At 56.7% G+C, this 27312-nt stretch overlaps 1 protein-coding gene across 9 annotated transcripts in view; it reads right to left on the bottom strand.

Annotated features, from left to right (window-relative positions):
- Positions 1–27312, bottom strand: part of LOC120600635 (arf-GAP with GTPase, ANK repeat and PH domain-containing protein 1) — a 317727-nt gene that overhangs the window by 168402 nt on the left and 122013 nt on the right. For all 9 annotated transcript variants that reach the window (XR_005652247.1, XM_039860060.1, XM_039860076.1 and 6 more), the window contains one exon: positions 11734–11838. Coding sequence is in view for 8 of the 9 variants with exons in the window: in XM_039860060.1 (XP_039715994.1) it covers positions 11734–11838 (105 nt within the window). In the remaining variant the exon portion in view is untranslated. The remainder of the gene's footprint in view (positions 1–11733; positions 11839–27312) is intronic.

Genomic DNA, 27312 nt, shown 5'->3' with positions numbered 1-27312 from the left:
TCTGAAAACGGCTTCCTGTCTTCTCAGCCGCCACGGCCTCTTCTGAAGGCCGGCAGGACAGTGACCTCCAAGGGGCCAGCACCACTCCTTGGCTATGTGACGATTTTAATAATTAGATACGGCTGGAAACAACCGGACCAGTAGTTAGACCTTGCAAATTTCGAGTTACATAGGGAATTGCCACCATCACGATGTTGGGTCTATCTGAACCTCTCAAACACTTGAGATTTCTTGGGCTGGACCTGCTAGGATGTGCAGCACTTCAAAAGCACAGGTTTTGAAGATGAAGAGCATACACTTGTGTCCTCTAAGGACACTGGCGACCCCAGGCCTTTCCTCGGCCATGTGACCCAACGTGGGAGAGGAGGAACCTCCCCCTCCAGGTTTTGCCCATCACAAAATTTAAGGCCTTCTTCTGATTTCTAAAGCCTCGCCAGGCCTGTCGAGAAGGCGCATCGTTTATTTTTCCCCATGCAGTGCTTTTCTCGGCCTTATTCTGTTTCCCGAATGCTACTGCCGGCCAAGGAGTTTCCAGTAATATAATCAGATTCATTTCAAACGCACTGCAGTCAATTCACGGAGTGATGTCATTTTCTGGTTTCAGAAACTAAGTCAGTCCGCAGAAGACAAGTCAGCTTCCTCCTGGCCACGGCGCGGCCTCAGGGAGACGGCGCCTGGGCCCCGACCTTGAACCTTCAGAAGCTGCGTGCTCGGGGCACGCGACTGGACGCTCTGGGTCCCCACTTCCCCGACTTTAAAATAGGGATCATCACCCATTTGTGCCTCACGGGGCTGCTGCGGCGACGAACGGGGCTGACACACGACGCGCTGGAAAGAACGCCGAGCCCCGGACCCACGTTCGCTCTTCCGACTCTCGCCCGAGGAACCACCCGCCGGACGGGCTGCCGTCTGGATCCCAGTGGGCCTTTCTGAGGCTAACTAAGGGTGCTGTTCCCACGGAGGCAGCGATTCCGACCATCGGCCATGAGGGGCGACCTGCAAAGCTATTTTTCACTTCGCCGCAGAGGAGAAAAAACTGTCCTCTGCAAACGTGTGACGTTTTCTCCTTCTCCTTCTCCCTCCCCCGCCCCCCACCCTTTCCCCCTCTCTCTCTTTTGATCTCTTTTTTGGTGGGGGAGGCGTGGATACGGTAGTCAGACGTTTTTATTGCAAAATGCCGTCTGGAAAAGATGCAAAACAAAACTGCTAAAACGCAAGAGAGAGAAACAAGGGAGAAAAACAAAAGGCCCCCTTCCCTTTGCTTATTGAGTTCAAAGGCATAACATGCAGCGCCCTGCAGCAAATGGGAAGCTACACTAATTTTAAAGCCATAAAACGCTATCAAGTGCCCTGCGGGGCAGGGCTGCACTGCAGCTCCGGGCACGTAAATGAGACGCGGTTCATTTGCTCCGCAGCTTAGCCTAATGTAATCATCAGCGGAGTCTTAGCCTAGAGTCGTAACAGGCAAATAGCCGCTCGGCGGAGGCGGCTCTCCCAGCCATCGAGGGGGCTGCGGCTAGATTGCTGTTGATTAGAAAATTTTTCAGTTTTGACAAGCATTTAATGAACATAAATCGCACCTTGATTGGCTTCCGTTTGGGGCCACGGGCGCACCTGAGAAGCAGGCCTCTCCACCTCCACCTCTCCCCTCCCCGCCAGACCTCGGCGGCAATCAGGTTACGAGCCGCACGAGAAAATATTTATAAAATACAGCGATGGAGTTCAATTTCTTGGGAGACGTGGGAGAGCATCTCCTCACGGCTCCCCACGTCCACCCTCTCCCACTGAGTTCTCGGCAGCGACTTACTGTCGGCGAGGAGAATGGATGGCTCTGATTTATTTACCTTGAGAATTTCCAGCCGTAATTAGCGAACACTGAAAAGGCCAAAAAATGGACAACAAAATGACAGAGACGGTACAAAGGGCCAAACAGCGGGCCGTGTACTGGTAGGACGATGTTTCGTCGGCTCTCCGAGAAGCTGAAAGACCCAAGTCCACCAGCGACACAGTTGAATCTGTGTATTTACAGAAACACGCATATACACCTATACGTTACTCTTTTTATTTTTCATGTAGAAGAGCAAAAAGGCAGAAGAATTTTTCGATGTAGAAAAAAATAGGTTATGTAGGATCTAAGCGGTTTAGTTACAGAGCTATGAAGACCTTATTTTGTCTGGTCGCAGCCTGCTTACACTCTGCGTCATCGAGACGATGGGTATCACAGTGAGGGCACATCCTGGCCCTTTCATTTGTAAATCCTAAACATTTTCCAAACCCTCAGGGCTGTATAAAAATTAACAAGAACTTCCTCGGGCAGAAATAAGGCTGTGATAAAGAGTCTGAAGTTTTGGGTGTATGGGCAATAACACGCATGAGCTTTTCAACAGTCATCTTTTTCTAACCAAAGGTGTAGATGTTCCCTGAAAATATTTATGCCGCCATGGCAGTACCATTCCGTGGGTTTGGAAGCACTCGGATATGATAGAGACAATTTATCAGACTCTCTGGTTGCATCAACGCTGAAAATATTTCCAAGGTCACCTGAAGCTCAGGCAGGGACCGTCACGCACTTGGCAGACTCGACAGCCCTATGAGCAGGGGGCTGGGGGGTGTTTTCATTCCGTGGGGTTAGGGACCATCATCCGGTTAGTAACCTCCACAGTCTGCCATGTTCATGGCCGGGCCAGGCCGACTTCCCAACCGTCTGTCTCAGCCAGGGCCGGGCTTAAGGCGGCAAGTCTCTCCACAGTTCCCTACGCTGAAGTTTACATTAATGTCCCAGGCTCCGAAGAGTTATCTGCACACCCGCATTCCCGACAGCCAGGAAGAGGAAGCCGCCCAAACGTGCACCTGCAGATGGACAGACAAACCAAAGACGTCCATCCGCACAGTGAGATATTATCCAGCCTCAGAAAGGAGGGAGATCCCATAAGAGGCTACAACAGGGATGAAAACCGAAGACATCGTCCCGGTCACAAAAAGACAAACGCTGTGTGAGTCCCCTCACGGGAGGTACTTAGCCAAAAACCAGAGAGACCGGAGTGGACGGGTGGCCGCCGGGCAGGGAGCTAGTGCCCAGTGGGCACCGAGTCACGGATCCACAAGATGAAAACCCTCTGGAGAGTGGCTGAACAGTGTGAATGTATTTAGCACTTAAAATGGTTAAGATGGTAAAATTTAAGTGCGTTTTACCGCAATTCAGAACAAAGTAAAACGACAAGACGACGGAAGCTCCTCTCCCACCGAGACCCTCGCGCAGTGAGGGCTGCGATGTGAAGCAGGGCGTGTGCTGGGCCGGGCGCCATGGCCGCACGGCCGCGCAGGCCTGGGAGCCCAGGACAGGCAGGCGTGGAGCCCGTGCCGTGCGTGTGACCGCGGCGGTCCTCCTGGGTGAACTTCAGGGCGGACGGAAGGCAGGGACCAGGCCTGCAGAGGCAGAGGGATCGGCCTCGAAGGGGCTCAGGGACGTCCGCGCACGCCAGCACCACGGGTCCCCTCGCTCCAGAGCTGCCCCCAGGCCACCGCGGGACGGCGGGGCCGAGCCGGGATCGGAAAGCATGCTGCAGGTGCCCGCCCCAGGCTCCTGCCACCTGCTCGCAAGACACACTCGACTGAGAGGGGCGGACGGGGCGCCCCGGGAATCAAGGAAGGAGGGTACTTCAGGCCGGACGAGAAAACGACACTGTGGAGGCCAGGGACCCCACGCTCCCGATCCCCTGCTCTGTGGACAAGCCGCGGAAATGAAGCCATGCCCACGCTCCGCCGTGAGCGCTGGGGCTGTGCTCCTGCGTGGCCACACACGCGGGGACTGCTAAGTCCCTTCCGCGTCACTCGCCACGGCGAGCGGCCTCAAAGCCTTTCCTGGAGAGACAGAGCACTAGGCACGACCCGAAGCAGACAAGATGGACACACGGAGCCCCTCGGGGTGACGCCCACACCGCTGGCTGCAGAGGCCAGGGGTGCCCGGGGAAGTGACCCGTGAGGGTGACTGTTTCCGGGGGAAGCAGAGACGCCTGTAGACTTGGGGACGGGAGCTTCTGCCCCGGCCTCGGCAAAGTGCAGGCACACAGGGTTCAGCCTTTCGTCCCAGTAACAGTGGACAGATGTGGGGTTTTCCTGCCTCCCCAGAGCCGACTCCTGCCGGGCCAGTAATGCCCGCAGAAGTGCGGGGCGCGGTCCTCACGCCACTTACGAGCGACGCCCGCCGGCCCGAGGCTCGTGTGCCGCCAGGGCACCCCACACCCCCCGCTCCTCATAGCTGTGCATTTTCCTGACACGCGGGTTTTAAAAGGCGTTTTTCAATTCCAGCAGAGTTTTTAGGTTCTGTGGCGTTTGTATGCCGCCACATGCATGTTCTCCTCGACCCTGGAGTGAGCTAAGCCACACTTAGGGGGGACGACGGTGCAACGTGATTAGTTTTCTCAGTCTGAATCTCACCGGGACTTTTAAAGCAGAGCCAGGGTGACTGGTGGTGAGGTTCTGAGCCCAGGCAGGCCAGGGACGATGACGCTGCAGGAGCCGTGTGACTCGACTCCGTGTGACTCACAAGGGCCGACCCGTGTGCCGAGCGCACGCCAGCCCCGGGCAGAACGTGGGGACAGGGCACAGCCCTACCCCTCACTGAGGCTACACGAGGGGGCAGTGCAGACGGGGGAGGCGCCAGAACAGCGGGTTCATGGGCATCGGGGGGCCTCTCGTGGAGGAAGGGCGTGGATGACCACCTGGACAGCAGCCCAGAAGTTCTCAAAGCCAGAGCGGGAGGGAACATGCAGGGCAGGACACAGCGTCCAGCACTGTGGCTTATAAAGGGAACAAGGTCAAACGCTTACTCGCCGTGACACAGGTTACGCTTACTGGAGCAGACTGTCACAGACGCGACACGTTGACGTCACTCTCAGTGAGAAAGGGAGGCCTGTTCTCAGGGCTCCTACATCCGGACACGTGGGCTGTGGAGTGTCTGTCTCGCTGTCTACACACACAAGCTAGTCTGACCCTGCAATGTTCTGGGGACACCGACTGACCGGTTCTCCAAGTGTAACTCAACGGTCGACACTTCGAGAAGCTCACGCTCCGCCTCGGGAAGTGAATGGAGCTGCCACAGATGCTCAGTGAACCCTCAAGTGAGATGTCCCTGCTTTGCGTAAGGACTGGGTGTGCTCTGAGTGACAGCTACCAGCAGTGGGCACAGCCCACAGTTCTCACAGCAAAAGTCTCTCTCCCTTTCTTCGTATGATTTTTTTTGGTGAAGGACACCTGCTTAGGAAATCATTGTTTTTGGTACTTTTGCACCACCAATGAAGTACACTTTCTGTTTGATTTTGAAACTAGAAACTTACTAAAGTCAGCGTTCTGGTGACAACTTAAGAGTCCCAGTTGTGATTCTAGTGACGTGGACATAAAACAGACACCAGCGACATACAGCATCGGGGGCTTCGTGTGGCCACATCCGTCTCGGAATGAACGGACGTCCTGTTAGAAGGATGGTCAGCCACAGCTGCTTCCAACCAGGCAACACACAGAAAGGGAAAGAAAGCCAAGGAGGTTTGCAAAAGCGTGGGCACTGTGAGCACAAATCAGCCGGAGGCGGCGCCCAGGAGGGCCGTGTCCACCTGCCACACGTCCCCACGAAGATGCCCAGCACAGCCTTCCGGCCAGGGCCCCGCAAAGTCTGCGCTCAACCGGGAGGCCAGGAGCTAATTCTTGCGGGTCCACTTATGAACCCCCCAGCCCACGCCCCTTCGTCAGCAGGAACTTCGGCTGAGCCTTCGACGGCCGCTCTCGACACGGAAGATGAATGGGTGGCGACGCGGAATGGTGAAGCCCCGAGGTCCGGGCTCTTTCTCATTATCCCCCCTTTTTCCATCAAGGTGCTCCCTAAGGCTCATCTTTAAGTCCACAGCCCGGCTGCCCCTTGCCCAGCCTGACCGTGATCCAGCAAAGTGTCATCAAACCAGGAGACACTCATATATATCCCCCCCAAGGGCGGTGAGCGGCCCGGGCTTTCTCAGGGTCTTGTAGATGGACGATTTTTCAGAGAAACAGTAATGCAGACCACGGAGCAGCTTCAGAAGGCTTGCTTTTTACTGTTTGTCTTGTTTCAACGTTTTGGGTTTTCTTTGCAAAATGCCAAGTGGAGTTCGGAGGAGCAGTTAAGCTGGTCGGTCCCGGGAGGGTGACCAATTTGTCCTGCGTCGCCTGGGACCCAGCAGTGAAAGTCCTGTGTCCTGGGAACCCACTCGCCCTGCGCAAACAGGGCAGCTGGTCACCCCATTTAGAGCGTCTTCAAAACGAGAGCAGCTTCCCTGGAATAAGTGAACGGACCCCAGTCCTGCCACGTAACTGCTCCCGGCCAGCAGCTCTGACCGTGGGACAGGCCTTTCCTTAGGTGTTCGACTGACTCCGTTAGCCTCAGTTTGGTGACAATTCCAGAGTCGCACACTCTTCAGTCTGACGTGACCTTTGAAGATGTCACCCAACCTCCGGGTGGGGCTTGGGAAGCGGATTTTCCTCTCAGATTTATAGACACCGTCCGGCCAGTTCTCAGCGTCCACCTGACAAGGCAGCGCCTCGAAGGAGGTGCCCGACTGCCAGCGGAGGCTGCAGAGTGTGAGCCGAGGCTCCGTGGGCCCGCGCCCACCTCCGGGAGGGCGTGGCAGCCCGGGCTGGCTGCTGAGCACACCGAGGGGCAAGGCCGTGGGCTGGCAGGTCCCCTGCGGCCTCCCCAGTCAGCACGACTGGGCTGCCCAGCTACCCCGCGCCCGCCGCTGGACCCTGTGGCTGTCCTCGGCAGCCAGGGTGGGAGCCACTGCTCTCCAGGACACCTGGGGTTGAGACCCGCCGACACGCCTCCCTCCTGCTCTCTGCCTACAATGAGGAGGTCCGGGGACCCCATCTGCCCGTGGCGGCCACTGCGGACGGCTCCTAAACTCTGGGGAAGGGCTGCAGCAGGCTCAGACCTGCGGCAGTGGCGGGGGGTGGAGGGTGGGGAGGGGTGGGCCCAGGGCTTCGTGGAGCCAGAGCGAGGGCACCCGGGGCCGGAGGCCCTGCTAACAGCACCGTTTAGGGAACGTCCTCAGTCTGGGTGGGATCGACAGTCTGCCCATTTCCCCTCCGACTTCCAGGCGAGCCGCCACGTCCTGTGACGGGCCAGGCACGGGCGGCTGTCCCACTGCTTGCAGAGAGGGGCTCTCCCCTCCCCCGCAGAGCTGCTTGGGTCTCGGCAGCAGGAAAGACGCCTGGGGAAAGGGCTTCTTAACCACTCCTGCATCAGGTGCAGGGGACGCCTGTGCGAAATGGACGAGAGAGGCCACGCCGCAGCGCACAGGGACCGAGGGCTGTGGTCTCCCAAGTCACCTGTGCGTGAGTTGAGCTCGGGGCCGGCGGTGAGCAGCAAGACGCGTCCAAGGGCGGAGCCGCAGCACTGAGACACCCGCGGGCCGGGGAGAAGATGTGACCTGGGGAACCGGACACAGCGGTGACCCGCAGGAAGTGACGACGTGGGGTGCTACGAACAGTCTTGCGCGCGTAGAAACGTGCCCGGGTTCCGAGGCAGCAGGGGGCCCTCGGGGACCGCGCTGGGGTTCCTCCTGGCAGCTGACCTGTTCCAGGCGCACGGGAGCCTCACGCCGACCCCGCCGGAGCGGTGCGGCCCGGCCCGCTGCCCCCGATGCGTGCCCGGCGGCCTGTTTCCGAAGCTTCGGTTTGGAAGAGCCTGTCGCTCGGCTGGGACTCCGTGAGCCCCGGGTGCGGCCAGGGCCACACCTGCCACAGCGGTGTCTGCACAACGTCTGCTTGGGGTGGAAATGTGCAGTTCGTGGCCCCAGGATGCTCTCTCAGTCACACGTGCCGGGACGCCCGTGGCATACGGAAACCGTATCTGTCCCTTAAGGAGAGGGGCTGGCCTCTGCCCGGAGAGCTTTCTCTTAAGAGCACCCAGTGAAGGTATTTGAAAATACCGCCAGGAATTTTTTTAGCAAGATCAGGTAATGGCGGCCAAAGCCAGTTACAGCGGGAGTCCCCGCTGGCCGAGCACCTTCTTCAGGCGAACCGGCCGGGAGCGATGCAGCGTAGCTGGGGCAGGGAGGGGCTGGTGGGCGCAGCTGTCCCCCAGCAGCAGGCTCCGCACCTGCTGTGGCAAACCCCTGGCCCTCGCCTGCCGTGGTCCAGGGGCACTGTCCGGGACGCTCCCCTGGGAAGGTGGTTTGGCCCACAAACGCCGGCGCCATCCAGGTCAGCCCCTGGGAGGGAGCCCAGCCTCACAGAGCACGCCTTCCGATGCCGGTAACAGTGAGGCGCTGCTGGTGGCCGTCTCCTCCTGAGCACCCCGAACTCTCGGCGAGGGCGTCGTCACGAAGAAACTGCAACAGAGTGACGAGGGCCCTCGCCGTGCCGGCTCGTCGCATCCGCGCGGCTTCCACGGAGGCCGAATCCGTCGCTGGCTCCGGCTCCGGTCCTCCGGGTGGGAGACCCCGGGCCAGCCCCCTGGGTTCACCGTGATCACCACGTCGGAGGCGGCTGGTGACGGAGCCGGGGTCCCACCTGATGGGGCCGCGACGTGTGCACCGGGGACGCACGTCTGAGGGGCACAGAGAGCACCATGGGGCTACACGTCACGTTGGCCGTGGGGGGCCCCGCCTGGGGCCCACGTGAATGTCACATGTCTGACGCCTCCTCAGGCGCCCCGGCCCGCGGCCCGCTATGAAAGTTTTACCTGATTAGGCTCCACCTTCAGAAAAGGCCTCCAGTTTCCTTTTCGGCAAGTAAATCACCTCATCACTGAAACTTAGGAGCACACACCTGGAGCTGGCACCGTTAGTTACTCCGCTATTGATAAACGCTGAATCTTTGTGGAAAACGCGATCTAAAAATATCTTATTGTTCAGCCAGGTCCTTTTCCTTGGCTCCCTGGAGAGAATGGGCTGTGGGCTGTGCTATCTGAGATCAGTGCAGACCCCCACGCTCGGTGGACAGGAACGGGGGGATGACCAACAGTAATGAAGCCCAAAGCTACTCATCTGGGCAGATTTCCCCAGTATTTAACCATTTCTGGCATCATGACGCACGGCCGACAAACCCACCTAGTGGTCTTCCGGCCACAGCAAATCTTGGGGATCATGAAAGCGGCTGTCACAGTGCCCTCGGCGTTTGAGGTCCCTTGGTTCTGTCGCTCTTTGGAATTTTCCAGACAAAAACAACGGGGCTGTTCTTCACGGTGCAGGATTTGGGCGCTTGAATTTGCAACACACCTGCGTAGTCCCACCTGTCTAATTAAGGGAGATCTGGCCTCTGCCCCTGGGCCACCCCCTGAATGCCCCTTACCATTCCCCAGCAAAGACAAACTCAAGTGCCAGGATCCATAGCTACCCAACCACTCAGCACGGAACAGACCCCCTCCTGGCACCTGGCTGAACTCATGCCTGGACTCGCCGTGTCTCCAAACTTCCGTCCCCAGCCCGGACGTGCAAATAAAATTGATGAGGGATTACGACCGAGTTCATGCCATCTCTCCACGCACTAGTAATTCCAATCCATTCCCAGATTAAGCTGCTCCCTTAGGGAATTATGCACCTGCATCAACAATTTCAATTCCCAGGGGACTGGCATTAACTGCACCGCACTTCAAAGTGACACTGGCTCTCGCCTGCCACGTAATCCTATAACCGAGCCCCTCTGCGCCCCTCTTCTGCATCCCTGCGGCATCCACGCACACGCGCAGAGAAGAGAGACGGACTCGGCAAGCCCCCAGGGGCACCACGGGCCGAAGCCTGCATGGGAGAATTTTTGGAGACGCGACTGTGGTTATACAACATACGGAGGTTGGGCTGGGAAGTGGGCGTCAGCCGCCCTACAGAGATCTTTTGGTGCCTACTGTCGTTACCGTTTCTCCCCTTGGCAAGAAGCAGCGAATGTCCCAGTGACCATGTCCCAGTGACCAAGCCTGGGCTTAGCAGGTGAGCGTGAGGTGCCTTGAAAGGCATCATCAATCAGATCTCCCTCTTTGCTGGTCGGTGGTCCTAGCGAGAACGTTGCGATTACACGTTCCTCTCCAAACAGCATAAAGCGACTGGCTCAGAGACTGGATCTCTGCCCCTGGACGGGGCCTTAGGGAGACCTATGGGGGCGAGCGGGCAGCCTCCAGCTGACGGGGCAGTGCCGTGGACACCCGGCACTGCTTTGGCGTCGCAAGGGGCAGGAACTGGGGGTGCGGGGGGCTGCAGAGCCCCAGAGGCCTGGGTGGGGGTGGGGCTGGTGCTGAGTCTCTAGTTTGGAGACCGTGGGGAGAAGCCACCCGACTGGATTCTCCACATAACCACAAGTCCAGCAGGCGCAAAGGAGCTTCCTCGGCACAAGAAAGAATTTACATCCTGAGAGACGACTCGATGGCGAAGCGCGGGAGGTCCTGCCACCTGGGTTTCACACGTTTCTGGGGGGCGGGGGCAGCACTAAGATGGGGGTTGGGGGCGCTCTACCCACGGGGACACTTGTCACCCATCGTGTTAGAATATATACGTGTTTTCTTTAAATTAACATTTTTAAGGTAAACGTTCACGAGAGTGGGGTGGGGAGAACCCTCTGGCACACTGGCCGAGGCGAACCGGTCATCTTTCTAGGAATGCGGCAGCACGTCCGGAAACCCATAACGACACGCGTGCTCTCCGACTCAGGACGCCGATGGCGAGAGATCTGTCCCAGGGCGAGGGACAAGCGCGCAGAGATGTAAACAGAGGACGCCGATCAGAGTCACTTACAACAGTAAAAACAGTCCAGGGTAGGTTTGTTTGCCAAGCGTCCCTTCTGGAGATGGCGTGAGATCAATCAGGGCCCATGTGCACGATGCCTATTACACGCCCGTTAGAAATGGTGGTGCGTGTGACCTGTCATTCCCCAGGCAGCCTACCTGGGGTGACCGCATGCTTGCGGAAGGCACACGATGGCTGGGAGCGCACACCCCGAAACGCTAGCAGTCATGGTCTCCAGGTGGTATTTGGGGAGTGAGGTTCATTTTCCTCGATATGCTTATTTCTACCTTCCTGTCAATAACGGCGTCATTTTAAAATTACTTAAATCAAAAGCTTAACACAGTGAGACAATCGACTGACCAGCGACCACCGTATATCCTAATCTACTGCGCCAAAGTTGTTGCCAGGAACCCGTGCGGCCGAGGGGTCATCGCTAACACCCACCCTCAGGTTTTGCCCAAAGACCTCTACGGGCAGCTCGCTGGCACTGCCGCTGGGTAACAGCAGTAATTCTCCCGTCCTTCTGTCCTAAACCGCCAGTACGACGAAGCTCGTCAGCACAGAGCAAAACCTCTCTCGCCCCACGCACTGCGCTCCTGTCTGCCAGGAGACCCCGAGCGGTGAGCGGCGTCTCCCCGACACTGCGTCTGTCCCTAGCCGCTCGGCCGAGCCCGAGCCCCATCGCGCCCGAGCCCTTTCCTCTCTTTCCCGAGGCGCCCGCTCCTCCTCCCCCGCGTGCTACTTGCTCCTCTTTCCTCTCGGTTAAAAGTTGGCTTCGTCTGTCCTTCCATGGCCACCCTGCGCAGAATCCACGAGAGCTGCGGCCCGGGTGTCGGGGAGGGGACCCGCCCGCTCGAAGGGGGCGTCTCGCTCCCCGTCATCTCCGTGGCGGGGCAGGAGACCAGACGCGGCTCTCTTCTGAAGCGGGGACACCGCCCACGGTCAGCGCCCGCCGCCCCCACGCCCGCGAGCCGGTCCCGGGGGCGACACTCACGTGCAGGCTGGGGTGGTAGGTGAGCACGCCGTTGTCACACAGGGTCACATACTTCTTCTTCCACTCCTTGTTCAGCGACTTGCCACTCCGCTTCAGCAGCATGCCCTGCGTGGGAGAGGAGCCCAGCGTGACTTAACAGGTACAAACGAGAAAGTCTCGGGTAAGTTTCTCTTAAAAGTAGGCACGGAGGTAACTTAAAAAGTTTTTAAACTTTCATTTTATCGCTGCCATCTTATATGGAAATAAGTTATTATTAGCTTGGTGACTTGGGTTTTCTCTCTTTTATATACGACATATACACCAACCGATTTCCTTCCGTGTGGATGCGTGTGGGGAGCTTAACTTCGCAGTACTAACAGAACAGATGGAAAGATTTGCCGTCGGCTCGACACATGTAACACAAACCACCGTGACGTGCTGCCTTATACCTTCCTTACGACCGAGGGGTGAGCACATCTGGATCACCTGCAGGTACAATGTTTTAAGAAAGGAAACCAACTTTCCTTTCCTAATGATAAGACGTTAACTGTATTCTTACCTTACGAAGTTTACAAACAAGGATTTTTTTCTACAGTGCTCCATGTTAGATTTTTAATTCATTAAAAATGGAATTCCATTGGCAAACTCAGCAATAGCGTTTAACAGATAAGCTGTGTGTGATTCGCTTTAAATCCATTTTTAATGAAATCGTATCAGAGCTTCTTGAAAAGCACTCAGAATCGGAAAGCAACACGCTGCCGAAGCCGGTGCGGTCCAACCTCCCTTTGACGACCGGGGAGAACCCATTCTCGCCGCGGCTGCCAGCTGCTGGCCACCCCTCCGCCACGTCCCCAGGCCCCCGGGGCAGGGACCCGGTGGCAGCACTGGCTCTGCCAGGCCCCCACCTCGACCTGGAGCCTCCGCCTCCCTGTGCGCCTCCTGCACTCAGGCGGTGTCGACTTGGTTCCCTCTCTGGATTCTTCTAACTTCGGTCCACGTAACGTGAAGAAGATGGACAGAGGCCCTCCGGCCTCGCTCTTCCTCTTCCTGACCGTGTATAGACGCGCATGGTCACGGTTAGGATGGAGGGGCCCGAAGACCGACGCTGGTTCATCCACCCGGACCGAGGCAGAGGGAACGCTCACGTCGGAAACAGGACTCGACACCCTGGAGCGGCCGCCGCCCCCGTGGGGGCTCGGGGGTGCAACCAGCCACCATCGACCTCCAGATTCTGCCAACCCGCAGGACCCGCAATACGAGAAGAAACCAAGCAAGCGTTTTAATGCAAGTTAGTTCCAGTTCCAATTAGTTATGACTAGTGTGAAGATACTGTTTCTTATACCAAATGGCATAAATATGATGGGTTGTGAGCCAGCTTGGGACTGTGACCACCATTTAAACATCATTTCTGGGGAACAATATTTCAAAGTTTGAAGCAACTCACAAGCGGACCTTCGTAAGATTTCTCTGCAAGTTCTTTTATTTAAAAAAAGACGACGTGGCAACACACGACCTCCTCTGATTCCTTGGAAACAAAACCAGTACAAACCAACACGGCGCTGAGCCAGCCAGGCCCGGAGGAAAATGCTGGTTACACACCAAGGCGATGCGAAACCCACCACGTGAGCCAGCAAGAGCTGGTGGGACAGCGCAGTCCCTGTCTGTGATGCAGTAATGAGCAGCTGCTTAAAATCGTCACCCTTCCCTCCCTCGTGGGATGGCTAAGATTTTGAAACTTAGCACGACTAAGCCTCACACCAGTTCCTCTGTGGCTCAGATTCTGCTACCATCCACTTCAGATGGAATTCCAACCAGACCAAGGCGTCACTATGATGTCACTGGCGGCTGAGAGCTGCTCGGGCTTTGTCCCTCCCCACCCAGACTAAACGCAGGCCTCAGCTCACACACGCAGCTCCGTGTGCAGGTGGCCAGCTCGCGGGCTCTGTCATGAGCGAACCCTGACGCCCACGCTTCTGTCCTCAGCGAGGGCCAGAGGGCTTTGCCTGACGAGGATAAAGAAAAACATTCCCACTACATGAACAGGTGACGTCGGCAGGGACCTAAATTAGGCTGGTTTGTTTTGGGGTCAAGAAAATGTGGCATCTTGGAAAAACAAAGTCCAAACCTTCACAATCTGAAACAGATTCGATGGCTCCCCTTGGGGAACCGTAGCACACACCACGTGGACACCTCTAGGGCTGCCAAGGTCGGGCCTGAAGGGCAGCTGGAGCCCCAGGAGCCGTGTCTCTGCCCTCCGGCCCTCGGCTCAGCAGGGGTCAGTGCCCCACCCCACCCCACCCCCGAAGCCCTGCAGACCGATGCTCGGCCACCCGGCTGCTACTGTGCAGCAGAACTGGGCCAGGTAAAGGTGACCTTTCCGTAAACGGCCCCAGCGCTAACGAGTATCAATGCGTTTCCGTGTTTGTCATGCTCAATGTCACTTGCTCCCATAAGCAACAGGTCAGGGTGGCAGTGTGATTCCAGAAACTTGTTACAGACAAGACTGAGCCACTTGCTAAGTGACCGGAAGTGGCGGGGCCGGCCATCCTGCCCTCTTCCTCCATGCCACTGCAGAGGGCTGCTAAGTCCTGCTTGTGGGCCGTGACCACAGGGCCACACCTCCAAGGGCCCCCTGCACGGCCTGGCCTGCAGTCGTGAACCACCGGCTCCTCCTCCCGGAGCACAAATGCCGTTGTCACTCAAGATGCCGGGAGCCACCTCCAGCCGACCCCCGAGGGGGCAGTGAGGACCCACGACTGCAGGGGCTGACCCGTGCCTGTCCTGTGCATTCACGCGGGGAGAGAACAGACAACTCTAACACAAGCTCTAACACATGCAAATCCAAATATGTTCCTTAGAATACGCTGCGTATGGATCCTGGGCAGGGGGGTCCCTGTTTGCTAAATCGTAGGGGACCCCAGGCATGCCCTGCACCCCAGGAATGGGGTGGTCAAGTCAGGGCTGCTGCAAGAGAAGCCACCACTTAATGCGTCCTTTACCTAGGACACACCAGGGCCCCGTCCCCGTGAGTGGCCCCCTGGATCGTGTGACACGGCGGGTCTGTGGGTCTCTGTGTCTGTGTCACCAGGTTTCCTGATTATCCACCAGAAGGAGAAAAACTGGGGCTTTATGTGATGGCTCCTTACTTTAAAATGTTGGCAACAGAACATATACTATTTGCATGTAATATGGGGCAAACCAAACAAGTCTGCAGCCAGATGCAGGCAGGCTTCATGCCTGTGACTTCTGGCTGAGAGTCACCAGAAGCAGGTGGCGGGGAACGGATGAAGGTGCCAGACCTCCCACGGCTAGGCCACCTGAGACCTCCATCCTGTCACAGAGAGCAGCCACCCACAGACACGCACTTCCACCCAAGGGGTGTCCCGAGAAGGGCCAGCGTGATGCCCACAGCCTTGTGACTGCAGGACCCAATTCTGCTCCCGTGCGCTAACCTTTAAAAAAAAGTGAGCTTCACACCAGGAGGAGCTGGCAACCCGCACACTGTCCTTTTATAAATAATGAAAGGAGCCCATCCCGAAAACCGCGATGGGACACGTGCTCCATGACGAGTTGGTGGCACGTGGCTGGGACCTCCGGGGAGAGCCAGCAGGATGAACTTTTGTGAAAAGAGCTTCAGCTGGACTACAGAGGAGGAGACTCAAGAAACAGCTTCTTTGGGTCAAATATGTGTTTTGTTTTTTGCTTAAAGTCATCATCTGAACACTGTTTTTTTTTGTTGTTTTTACTCTTTGTGCCAAGTGAGAATCATGGACTCACAGAGTCGAAAAGAAACCCGAGAAGTTGTTAAACCCTTCGGGCCTGATCCTCTGGACCGATGTTTTCGCGTGTCCTCTGCCTGTCCAGGGTGGCAGTCCCGCTCGAGTGTCCCCGTGGCCAGGGCGCCCGTGGCTGGAGCGCCTGAGCGGGGGCCCGCCGCCCTCTGGGGACAAGGCTGGGAAGGGAGCCTCTCCTGCACGCGCCCTCGCGCTGAGGGACTGAGTCTCGGCTCCTTGTGCAGCTACATGGCCTCCGTAGTCCCGGCCTCTTCCCCAAGCAGAAGGCTCTAGTTCTCTGCCACCGTGTGACCCACCTCGGAACACAGGACCCCCCCGAAGTGCCAAGGGGAGAGAGCGAACCCACTGCCTCCCTTTGGGACAAATGTCTACAGATGCGCCAGCCCCTCGCTGCCCTGGGCTGAGCCCCCTGTGCTTCTACCACCCCGAACACACACACTTTCTACTCTAAATACCAAGAAAATGGAAAGCCCTAAAAATAGCTCATTTTAAACTTTTAAAGGACATGAAGCCACAATCCCACTTGCCAGAAGATGACAGAGGCCAGAGGGTTTCTCTGCCCGAGACACCGGGGTGGGCAGTTCCCATCGGCAAGTGAAAACGGCCCTTCGGCTTCTAAGTCTCTTTGATCCTGTGTGACCCAGGGCAAAACCGCATGGCAGGATGTCAAAACGCATCCTTGGTCTGTCCTTCAGATGCCACTTTTGTACATGTAAAAACGATCTCTTGCTTAAGCTTGTTTCTCACTGACCATCTATCACAGTGTAGACGTCAGTTATTGTTAATGCTTTATCTGACTTTCAAGTGCCTTATAAATCCATCAAAAACCTTTTATTTCAACATAATACAACGCTGGGCCCCCTGTGAGCCAGGGGCTGCTCTAAGAGCTTTACAAGTATTCAGCGGCCGAGAGCTCACGGTGGACCTGACGGTACCCACCAGCGTCACCCCCATTTCACAGAGAAGGACGCTGAGGCAGAGAGGTAATGAGACCTGCCTCGCATGCATGGCCAGCCTGGCAGCTGGTCCCAGATGGCTCCCAAAGCACCACGCATGCGGTGTTCGACTCGGGGGTGCCCGAGGCTCACCGTAACCAACAGAAGCAGCATGAGCAACACTTCAGAAATCCTGGCACCTTCTGCTTTGGGGAGCTCTGACAGAAAAGCCGTGCTGGGCTCTGTCCACAGTACTGAACCGCCAAATCATAAGAAACAACAGAGGTTTTCTAAAACTGCTACATTTGGTCCGGGGTAGATCCTGATGTAACAATAGATAAAAAAAACAGAACTAGCATCCTGAACTGCTGTACCAAAAAATAAGGATCACATGGCACTGGCCGGGAACCAGGCAGCTGGCGGAGGCTGGCTGCAGCGGAGGCTGGAGGCGAGGGCTCCAGACGGCTGCCCGCGGGGATGGCTGCTGCAGGCTAGGAGCTCAGCGGGCCCGGCCGAGGCGATTCCTGGGCAGAACGCTGGACCCGCTGCTGGTTCTGACGGATCTGGAAGGAGGGAGCCTTCAAGCAGGCTTAGAAAAAATATTTCCATTTTAAAAACCCTGCTGGACTGAACTATGAGAAAAATTGTTTCTCACCAACCCCCTGTATAAAACACTCAGAGTCAGGACTGGCCTCGGAACAAAGATCGAATCAGGGGGTGTCGGGAGGTGTGACCTTGGAACGCAGACCCCATCAAGGATGTGGTGATCAGACCCTCTTCTTGAAGGCAGGACCTCTCAGGCCCTTCTAGAGATAAGGAGCTGTGGACTGGCTTTTGTCTAATGAAATGAACAGTAATCTGATACCGAGGTCACCCACAAGGACTTTAAAGGAATTACATACCACATAGCACTAAAAGGCACAAAGTTCAAAGCGAAAGAGGTGCCCGGGCCCTCAGCCGAAGGGCAGCGGGAAGCAGGCTGGGACGACGGGCCGGATCTTCTGGAAAAGGAGTGTCGGCTCAGAAGGCAGAGGCCAGGGCGAAGGAGGCGCCCCTGGGGGCAGGCTACACTCCCTGCGCCCCAAGCAGGGTGGGTGACGACACGTGCCTGCTGGGCTCGGACCTGCGAGGAACCAGCAACTGCTGCAGGTCTCCGGTCCCTCTTGTCCTTTATGGCAGGGGTCCCCTAGCCTCGGACTGCGAACCAGGACTGGTCCACGGCCTGTTAGGAACTGGGCCGCACAGCAGGAGGTGAGCGGCGGGGGAGACAGCGAAGCTCCCTCTGTATCTGAGCTGCTCCCCAGCACCGGCATCACCGCCTCAGCTCCGCCTCAGATCGTCAGGCCTCAGATTCTCCTAAGAGCACCAGTCCCTGGTGCCACAAAGGTTGGGGACCGCTGCACTATGGAATGAGAGTGTCTGCTGGTCTCCTGTCCCTGGAGCACGCTGGTCTTCAGATGGAAAAGATCATGTATGAGAAGCCTCATCCACATGTGCACCTGACGTAGATGACGATCCTGGATGTCAAGCCTGAGCTGGGTGCCATGACAGGACAAGACCTGGCATATCTGGGGACAGGGGAGAGTATTCTGCCGGTGGGAGGGCAGACCAAAGTCACAAGTCTCTAAACATGACCCTCAAGAAGGACAGCTCCTGTGTGGTCCTGGCCCGGTGACTCAACTAAACCAACAGAACGCGGTGGAAACAGCCGCGCCCACTCTGGCTGAAGCCTTCGGAAGGCCTGGCGGCTCCTGTTTTTACGTTCCGAGAGCCCTCGCAGCCTCATGGGAGACTGGATGATGCTGCTGGGGAAGCTAAGAGGAAGGAGAGACCCCGAGATGCATGGAGGAGGACAGAGGTCTCAGACACAGAACGGCCTCTGACCTGCTGGCATCCCCGTCCGCTGTCTCAACCACATTTGCAGAAGCGCCAAACATGTGACTGAAGAAATGATCCCAGATGCTCCAGCCCCAGAAGGCAGTCGGGGAGCAGAGATGAGCTGTCCCCACTGTGCCTGGCCCAAACTCCTGACCCAAAGAATCACGAGAAATAAAGAAATGGTTATCGTTTTAAACCACGATGATTTGGGGTGGTTACCAGCAGCAGGGAACCAACGTAGCAGGGAGAGTCAGGAGCAATGCCCTCCACTCGTCACCCTGTTGTTAAGCCACCTCCCTGTGAGTCACTTCACCCTCCAGACCAGCTTTAAAGCTTTAACATCTTTTGCACAGTAAGAAATGTTAGGGCTCTGCGACAGCTAAAATATTCCTCATATCTTACTTAAAAATGGCAAATGTTGTCCTAATTGCTACCACCTAGTTAATTTACCGACAGTCAGAAAGACTGATTTTAATGACTTACAGCCACATCAGATTCCGGGCAGGTACTGCTTGCCTTTTTTTTTTCTTTTTTGCATACAGAAAGTTTCTTTCTCTATGGCAGAGAGAGCAGGGTAGAACTGTCTTCTGGCTGCAATTTCTTTATTAGTCATGTGTATTCTTTGCCTAGTCCCAAGAGGTCACTGAAAGCCAAAAGCAATGTTAAGCGTACAAGCTTTAAATAACTTACAAAGTTAATGTAATGAATGTAAGTGCTACCTGGAATCCATCACTCAATGCCTGCTGCAGCCCCAAGCTGTGATAAAACACCACTCATAAATTTATATTAAAACTCTGCTCGATAGCAATTATTTACCAACAAAGATTTGCTGACTGCGTTAGAGACTGGAGGCCTTAACCAGGCAAATCAGTCTTTGGAGTTCGAGGGACCGGGCGGCACTGCTGTCTGCTAACACGCAGATCGTCGTGACGCAGGGGGACACTGAACGGCCAGGGTCTGACACGGTGAGGCAGCCGCAGCCGGCTGCGGGCTGCCCACGTGAAGATCGGGTCGCCGACAGGCGCAGCCACGAAGCACCGACTTGCTGCTCGTGGTGGCATTCCTCACTCAGCTGCTCCGGCGGCCGCTGGAGCCCACGCGTGCGTGTGACCGCAAGCGAAGGCAAGCGGGTGGTGATTCAGGAGCGAGCGAAACTGTGTTATCCTGCTGCTCCGGGGGAGCGGGCCGGCGGCTGCCTAACGACCGAGTTTAAAAACACAACAGTTTTTCTATGATTTGAAACATCCACACGAGTTCAGAAATGTTTAATGTTTCCACTTCTAAGAAAAAGAAAAAAGGCGAGGTCTGAGTCCTCCTTTGGTCCCATGATGAACGCCTGTTAACGGCTCCGCCATACGTGACGTGCTCTTAATGCTTTGGCACGGAGTCCTAGGATCGCAGTAACAGGGTTCTAGGAATTTCTAAAATGCTGCGGGGAAAAGCTGGCTTCGTGGATTTTTTTCCTCCTTCTTTGATCAGGTTTTCATCAAAAGGCGCTGTCCGAAGCGGTCTGGCTTCAGGGAGCGACACCTGTACATTGTCCGCGGGCTTCTCAGCTGCCGGCTCCTCGGCGGCGGCGGCCCTTTCTCCCACCAAAGCCTCCTTCGGCTTCTCAGGCCGACGGCCTCCTCGCCTTCCCTCCGACCGCAGGCTGCTTACCTGCAGCCCTGTCTCTTTCGACCTGGCTTCGCGCTGCTGCAGCTTTGTCTGCCCGGAGCGGGGTCCTTGTCCTGATGGAGAGGGCCGATCTGGGGCACGGACTTCGTACGCGCGTTCGGCTTCCGTGAGATTCAGCTGAGGTTTGTGCTGAGCGTCCTGTGTGCGGGGAGGTGGGGGTTACTCCTGAGGGAGGCAGCTTGACGCCGCATGCCACACACATCATCTACCTGGCGGAAAGCGCTTCGATCTGAATGCAGAAACGGCCCACACGCCACCAGGAGCCAGTTTCAAAACATGCAGTTTGCTTATGCTAAGCAGAGTGATTCCAGGGACATCTCTGAGAGCTGTGAGGAGGCCGCTGTCCGCATTACAGGTGATGCACAGCCCCCTGTGCTGGACGCGACAAGTTTCTCATTTCTCTGCTCACCAGCTGCCCTTCACTGCGAGGCACGGACCCCTGTGATGTCGTTCCTGGCATGACGTTTCTTAAGAAGCAAAACGGCGTCCCTGGTTTTCCTGCAGCCTTCAACTTTACCTTCAACCACCAAAGGAAGCTCGGGAACACGATGACCTTCGGGCGTGACCAGCACTGTGAAGGCCGAGGCGGCGGGGGGCGCAGACGGCACCTGCTTCTGTGCGGCGTTCGCTTTGTGGCTCCAACAGAGCCAGGCTCTGGTTGGTGTGAACACGCATTCCAGAGGCAGCCTGGTGAGCGGTGACCCCCCGCCCAGAACTCGGGGAGTTCACACCCCCCCGCCCAGAACTCGGCGAATTCACGCCACAGCTCTGTCGCGGCCACGACTCGGCGCTGCTGTGCTGACCTGCCGAGTCCTGGGCGGCACAGGGCTGCCCACCTGGTCGAACGGAAGCCGTGAGCGCAGCGGGCAGAGCGGCACTTCTGCCAGGCGATCCGCCTTTCTGGAGCGTGCCAACGCCAGTGGACGAGCACACGCCACGACGGGGACAGGGGCCGGCCATACCCCTCTCAACCCGGTGTCTTCGCCCGAGACCCGAACGGCACGAACGACCACCCCTCAGTTGTCATGTTTGCATTTATTGCTTTTGTTCTAACGAAGGTTTTTCCGACAATGTATTAAACTTGTGGTTTACTTATGCTTAAATGACTTAAAAAATTGACAAAAGCACATTCGGATGGGCGGCTTAACGGACATGCATCATTAGACCTTGGGGGAGCAGAGGGGTCGCTCATACGAGGAGCGCCGCTATCCCCCCGTGTTGTGGGCTCCCTGCTGATCCCCCGGTATCCCGCCCTTCCGGATGAAGACATACCCACCCTGCTCCCGCTCTCCCATCATGCACTTTGCCCAGCACATGCCTGGACCCGAGGGGGTGGGAACCCACGTGTGGCAGTGTCTGTTGTGGGGGTAGAGTCTGCACAGAGTCCTGCCGGGCCCCTCACCCCTCACACGCGGGCCCAGTCCTGACGTCGGCAGGCCCCCGTCACGACCGTCGGGGATCTGGTCCCGGGCATGCCACCCACTCCGGGTTTACCGGGAATGCTCACTGCCAGCGCCCTCCAACACAGACGGTGAGTGGTGGGAATCCTACAGCTGGCAAAGCCTGGCCCGGGGCCACCTCATCTTCTGCCTCTTTTTGTAAAGAAAGCTTAATTGGAACACAGCCGTGGTCACCCATACATACGGCTGCTTTCAGCAAGTCAACGGCAGGGATCGGCAGTCACAGGAAAGACGATGACTTGCAAAGCCTAAAATACTCTCTGGCTCTTTACAGAAACACACTGTGAGCCCCGCTGTAGGACAGGAAACTTGGTAGAAGCGATCGGCAGCCATCGACGTGCTTTAAAACAGGCAAATTCTGTTCTTCCTCCCTGAAATACTCTGCTTGTACCCTCCCCTGACTCCCCGTCATCCTGGTAAGCACCCCCTTATGCTTGCAACCTGAGCCGCAGGGTCACGGGCTCTGGGCTGCCGTACCCTTTACTGAGTAAGCATCTCCTGGGCCTTTAGATAGTGGGTATTGCGGGCTGAATCACACCCTCCCCGAGTTCACGTGAAGTCCGAATGCCCAGCACCTCAGAATGTGACCATATTGGGAAATAAAGCCTTTGAAGAGGTGATTCTGGTTAAATGAGGCCGTGAGGCCGGGCCCCGGTCCAACGACGGGTGTCCTCGTAGGAGATTAGGACACAGGCACACACACACAGGGAAGAGGCCGTCTGGAGACCACCCCTGCGGACACCGCCACCTCGGACCCCAGCCTCCAGGACTGTGAAGACACAGCTTCTGGCGTTGGAGCCGCCCAGCCTGGGCGCTCGGTCGCGGCTGGCCTGAGCCTAACGTGCGGTGTGGGGACACGCCGCCAACTCCTGCAGCAGAGAAGTGCACCGTGATGGCGCGCGGCACGGCGGCACAATACTGGACGTCAGCACGCGTGCCCGCAGGCCCGTGCCACGCCTGCAACTTCGGCTGTCACCTTCTCACTGTTCGCGTCCTTGCTTTCATTCCCAACGGGACGTCCTTCTCTGAGGATGTGTCAGGGACCTCAAACCCAGCACCCCCCCCAAGCAGACACATGACTGTCTTCCCCCAAGGGCTGTGAATTCTGGGGGGGAGGCACGTGCGTCTGAGCTGCTCCCAGATCCCCGCATCAGCGCCCGGCACAGGGTGAGTCCGGAAATCATCATTCCAATTTATAGACATTCTCAAAACCCCAAACGTCTCCCAATATCAAAGCAATCCCCTGGAAAACCTAAAGTGGGGAGGGACGAACACCCCGCCACTCAATTAAAACGCCACTGCGTCAAGTCTGGGTGGGCGACCCATACGTTACGGGGAGTGGGATTTAAGAGCAAAAAAGCAAGTGTCACAAAAAAATGACAAGACCACAGGAACACCACGGATCAAAACAGCCCGTGGCTCAAGGTGCGGAAAACACTCTTTAAGCGAAAGGATTAAATCGGTCGCCATCATCCACTGCGTGCAAGAAAATAATTCCGAGTAGCTGGTCTCCCCAGGGCCTCTTCAAACGGAAAGCTGTGAGCGCACTCGCATCCACGAGGCTTGGATGTGCGTTTTGGTAAAAGGTGGCCCAACGTGACGAGGACATGTGAGCTCTGCCGCCACCGCGCCATTTAAATTTCTCTGTCTAGTTTAAAGTGATTCCACAGACGCAGCAGGAAGGCCCCTTAACCGAACTCTTTCTAAAATAGTACGATCTGCCTCCCCGGCCGTTCTCCGGAGGGGCCGTTCCCGCCGCGGACGGAGGCTTTTCCCCCAGCTCGTCCCTCTCCGGGGCGGGAGCTGGGGGAGGGGCGAAGGAGGGCTGCGGAGAGGGTCCGGGATCTTCCGCCAGCTCCCTCGTGAGCACCCCCCCTCTCTGGTTAGTAATATTTCTGTCATTCTGCCAGGCTGTAGGGTACAAAGGGTTACAGTCTAATTGAGCTGTCAGCACCTCCGACAACCCTGCAAAGGCCCGATTATGCGCGGCGGGCTCGGTGACACACTTGTTATTGTGCATGCCCTATTTGCGAAACCCAAACCCGCTCCACACACAGGTCAGCTCACCCGCGCGACCTCCCTGTCATTAGCTGTGTCTATTCCTACCTCACCGCTGAGCAAATCACACGGCCCAGGCTTCAAAGCGGCGGCCGGGGCTGGATTCGACCAGGAGCTAATCACCCACAAATCCAGCTCAAATGGCAATAATTGGCTAAACTCTCCCCTCTCCAGAGCTCAGCAGTAATTTGGGATAATAAAGAAAAGGATTATTCGGCTAACTGCCCCGAAATGTATGCTTTGTGACCGACACACTTCACATTTTAATAATGATGGACACAGAATCCAATTTAATACCTTGTCAACTGAGTAATGAGACCAGGAACAATGAATGGGAAGGGAAGAAAGTTTGTGGGGTCCCCCCCCACCCCGACCCCGGCCTTTAAAAACCCATGTTGACTCTGAGGAACACTGAAGAGATTTACACTTCACATCCGGTCTGGCTGGATTAGGTCCCAGCGAGACCCGCACGGAATCCGAACGTGGGCGGAGGAAACGAGGGCGCTCCACTGCATCGGGGACTGAACAACGCCGACGCCGACGACTTTAAAAATCTCCTCCGTCCGAAGGAAAGGACGGAAGACGAAAGCAGAAAGAATCTCCTCCGGCTTCTTGCTGTTTCTAGTTCACGTTCCCTCTCGAGCGCCCGGTTTTTCTCCATGCGCCCCGCCTCTTTCTGTCCGTCACAAGGTCTTCAGCGGCCGGGATGACGGTGTGTGCACTTAGTGGCTGCGGGGGACACCTCTGCGGGCCACCCCTCGACAGCGACCGTCGTCCGGGGCTGCTCCGTGGAGCAGAGCCACTCAATCGCCCTCTGGACGCCCACGCTGTCCGCCCACCCCGTCCGCCCCTGGGGGCGCCCACCCCACCCCAGACACGGCCTCTGCCGTTAGCTCAAGAAAATGAGAGCACGTTCAATGGAGGGCCCAGGAAGCCAGCACAGCCACGCGTCCAGCCGGGTCACAGACTGGGCCCGGGATGGACGGGCCCGATCGCCTCCCGCGACGGTAGGCGTGTCACGGAATATGAACACTCCGCAAACGACGCGGTGATGGACGCGGCAGAGAGGACTTTCCTGTCGAAACAACAACAAAAATCCCGCGGCTGCCTCGTTGCTGCAGAATGGCCCCCAAACCCAGGCCCCGTCGTGGCGATGACACGCGCTCCGGGCCTGCCGTTGGCCGCAGCCAAGGTCAACGCGGACGCGCCGGGGAAGCTGCGGCGCAGATCCCTGTAGCCGCGGAGTGGCCGGACGCCCTTCCTCCCTCACCGTGCTCCGCGTGCGTCCTGCCTCAACCAGCTCTGTCCTTGCTCCGCTGCGGTCTCTGGCACGTCCACCCACTGCTCGCCCCCGACTCCTGAACGCCGTTGCTGCTCCAAGCCTGTTTCAGGGCTCACTGCCCCTAGAGAATGTCATCCGCAGCTATGGACAGCCCCATCTGGTGCCCCGCAGGTGGGTCGTCCTCAAACTGTCCAGCCGGGAGCTCGTCGTCACCCGGACCAGGCCTCCCTCACGCACTGCTGTCCTGGCGGCAGCCGCGGCTGCTCGTGACACACCCACCCCAGCGCCTCAATGCTCCCTGGGCCCAGGAGACTCGCCTCCCTGCCTCCCTGCCCTCCTCGGCTGTGTCTCCTGGTCAGCTCAGGCCCCACCTCGCCCTGGCCCTGCTCCGTGCGCCAGGGCCACCACGAGCCCAGTGTGACGGCCAAGGACGCGACCTGTGGTCAGTTCTGAGACATGATGTGAACACAAGCTACACACCAGCATTCTAAGGCTTAAACGGGGAGAAAGGATAACTTTGTATGTTGACCACGTGCTGAAATAAACGATTAAGTTTCGGATACACTTAATTAAATAAAATGTGTTGTTAGAATTATGAATTTTGCTTGTTTTTGCGCATCTGCTTTTTAACTCTTTCTAACGTGGCTACTAAGGGAAAACGGAAATCGAATCTGTGGTTCGCATCCTGCGTCTACGTGACGGCGCTGTCCAGGCATCCGGCCCCTCGGCGTCCACGTCACCAGCTCAGCAACGTCAGGACCATTCTCATCTTGCCATTTTTGTTTCCCGTAACTTGGCAAATGACACGTGTTCAAAGAACGTCCGTTGAAAGAACCAAGTGGAGATTAAATAGCTGTACAAGGCGAGTAGTAAAACCTGAATTTAAATCCGCGTTGTCTGCAGAGCTCCGACCCTACCATCTGTCACCACGTGCAGACGCCCTGCCCTACATGGCAGAGGCGACCAGAAATGGCACATTCGCGGAAACCCCATCAGAGGCCAAATCAACCCATGCAATCTTACCGCACGTGTCGGGGGTGTGAATCAAATCTCTACTGTAAAAATAGGGAGGCATAAAGAACTCCACCCCCGGGGCACGGCCTCAGGACCCCTCTGCGATGGACGTTAGGATGCGGGCGTGGCGGAGGATGTGGGCATGACGTGAGGATGGACGTTAGGATGTAAACATATGTTGGATATAGGCATTAGAATGTCTTGCGTAAGCGGAAGAGATAGCAAACATAACGTGAGATAGGCGATGAGATATGAAGCATATGGCATTAGCAAAGATAGGCGATGAGATGTAAAACATAGCGTAAAGAGATAAGCGTTAAGATATGCAAACATAACGTAAAGAGATAGACGTTAGAATCAGCAAACATAGCGTAAAGAGATAAGCGTGCGAATATGAGCATAACGTGAGATAGGCGATTAAGATAATGTAGCGTAAGCCGGAAAGAGATGTAAACATAGCGTTAGAGATGAACGATAGAATGTCTGGCAATGGCGAGATGTGCAAACATAACATTAAGATGGGCAACGTTAGAATATCTGCTTGTGTGAAGATATGAGCATAGCGTTAGAGATAGGCGATTAGAATGTAAACACAACGTAAAGAGATGGGCGTTAGGATAATGCGGCGTGGCGGAGGATGTGGGCATGGCGTTGGGATGGGCGTTAGGATAAGGCGTGGTGGAGGATGTGGGCATGACATTAGGATGGACGTTAGGATGTAGGCACGACGTGAGGATGGACGTTAGGATGTGCGCGTGGCGGACGACGGCATGCAAACACACACTAGAGCGTCTACTGGAGGAATCAGAGGCGGGAATGACCACAGCCAGGGATGACACCCACGCACCGAGTGGCCCCCACTTCTTCGTCCTGCGCTGAAGGCAGGCGGTACTTGAATGGCCTCGGCGGCTTTCTCGGCCCAGCACCCGGGCCGCCTCTGCTGCGGGTCAGAGCGGGTGCAGAGAACGGACACCGGCCCTGAGAACGCTGAGCCCAGAGCTCCAGAAACACGCGTGAGTTTTACGAGCAGCGCAGCTACACCCTTCCGCTGCTGCTCCTTAGGGCCACCACTGATTTCTTGGGAACTGAACGCGATCGTGAACTGGTTAGAACCTAAGGGGAAAAATAAGGCTGTGCTTCTGGAAAAACAAAGCGAATCCAGTCAGGGGCCCGTTCTGGGGCCGCATGTGTGTGATGCTATCACTGTGTGCCCAGGACAGCAGGGTCCCTGGCGGTGTAAACGCTCTAGTCACTGTTCTTTTGGGGACAGTGACCTGTCGGGCAGTCTGAGCTGAAGGAGCCGGCATCTTCGCTCTTGGCCTTTGAAGAAAGGAATAAGCTGGAGTAAAGGTACCTGGGACACTTCAGACCCCCGGGAGGGCAGGGTCCGAAATGGTTCTCTCCCTCTGAATGGTCCTTTCAGAGCTGTCTGACATCTAAGGTGTCAGGAGGACCTTCCTACAGATTCCGACGTCTGCCACATCAGTTTTACTTGAGGAAAG

Source organism: Pteropus medius, unplaced genomic scaffold (assembly GCF_902729225.1).
Source record: "Pteropus medius unplaced genomic scaffold, Ma_sr-lr_union100, whole genome shotgun sequence".
NCBI classification, from domain to species: domain Eukaryota; kingdom Metazoa; phylum Chordata; class Mammalia; order Chiroptera; family Pteropodidae; genus Pteropus; species Pteropus medius.
This window is presented reverse-complemented; position numbering and strand designations above follow the sequence as displayed.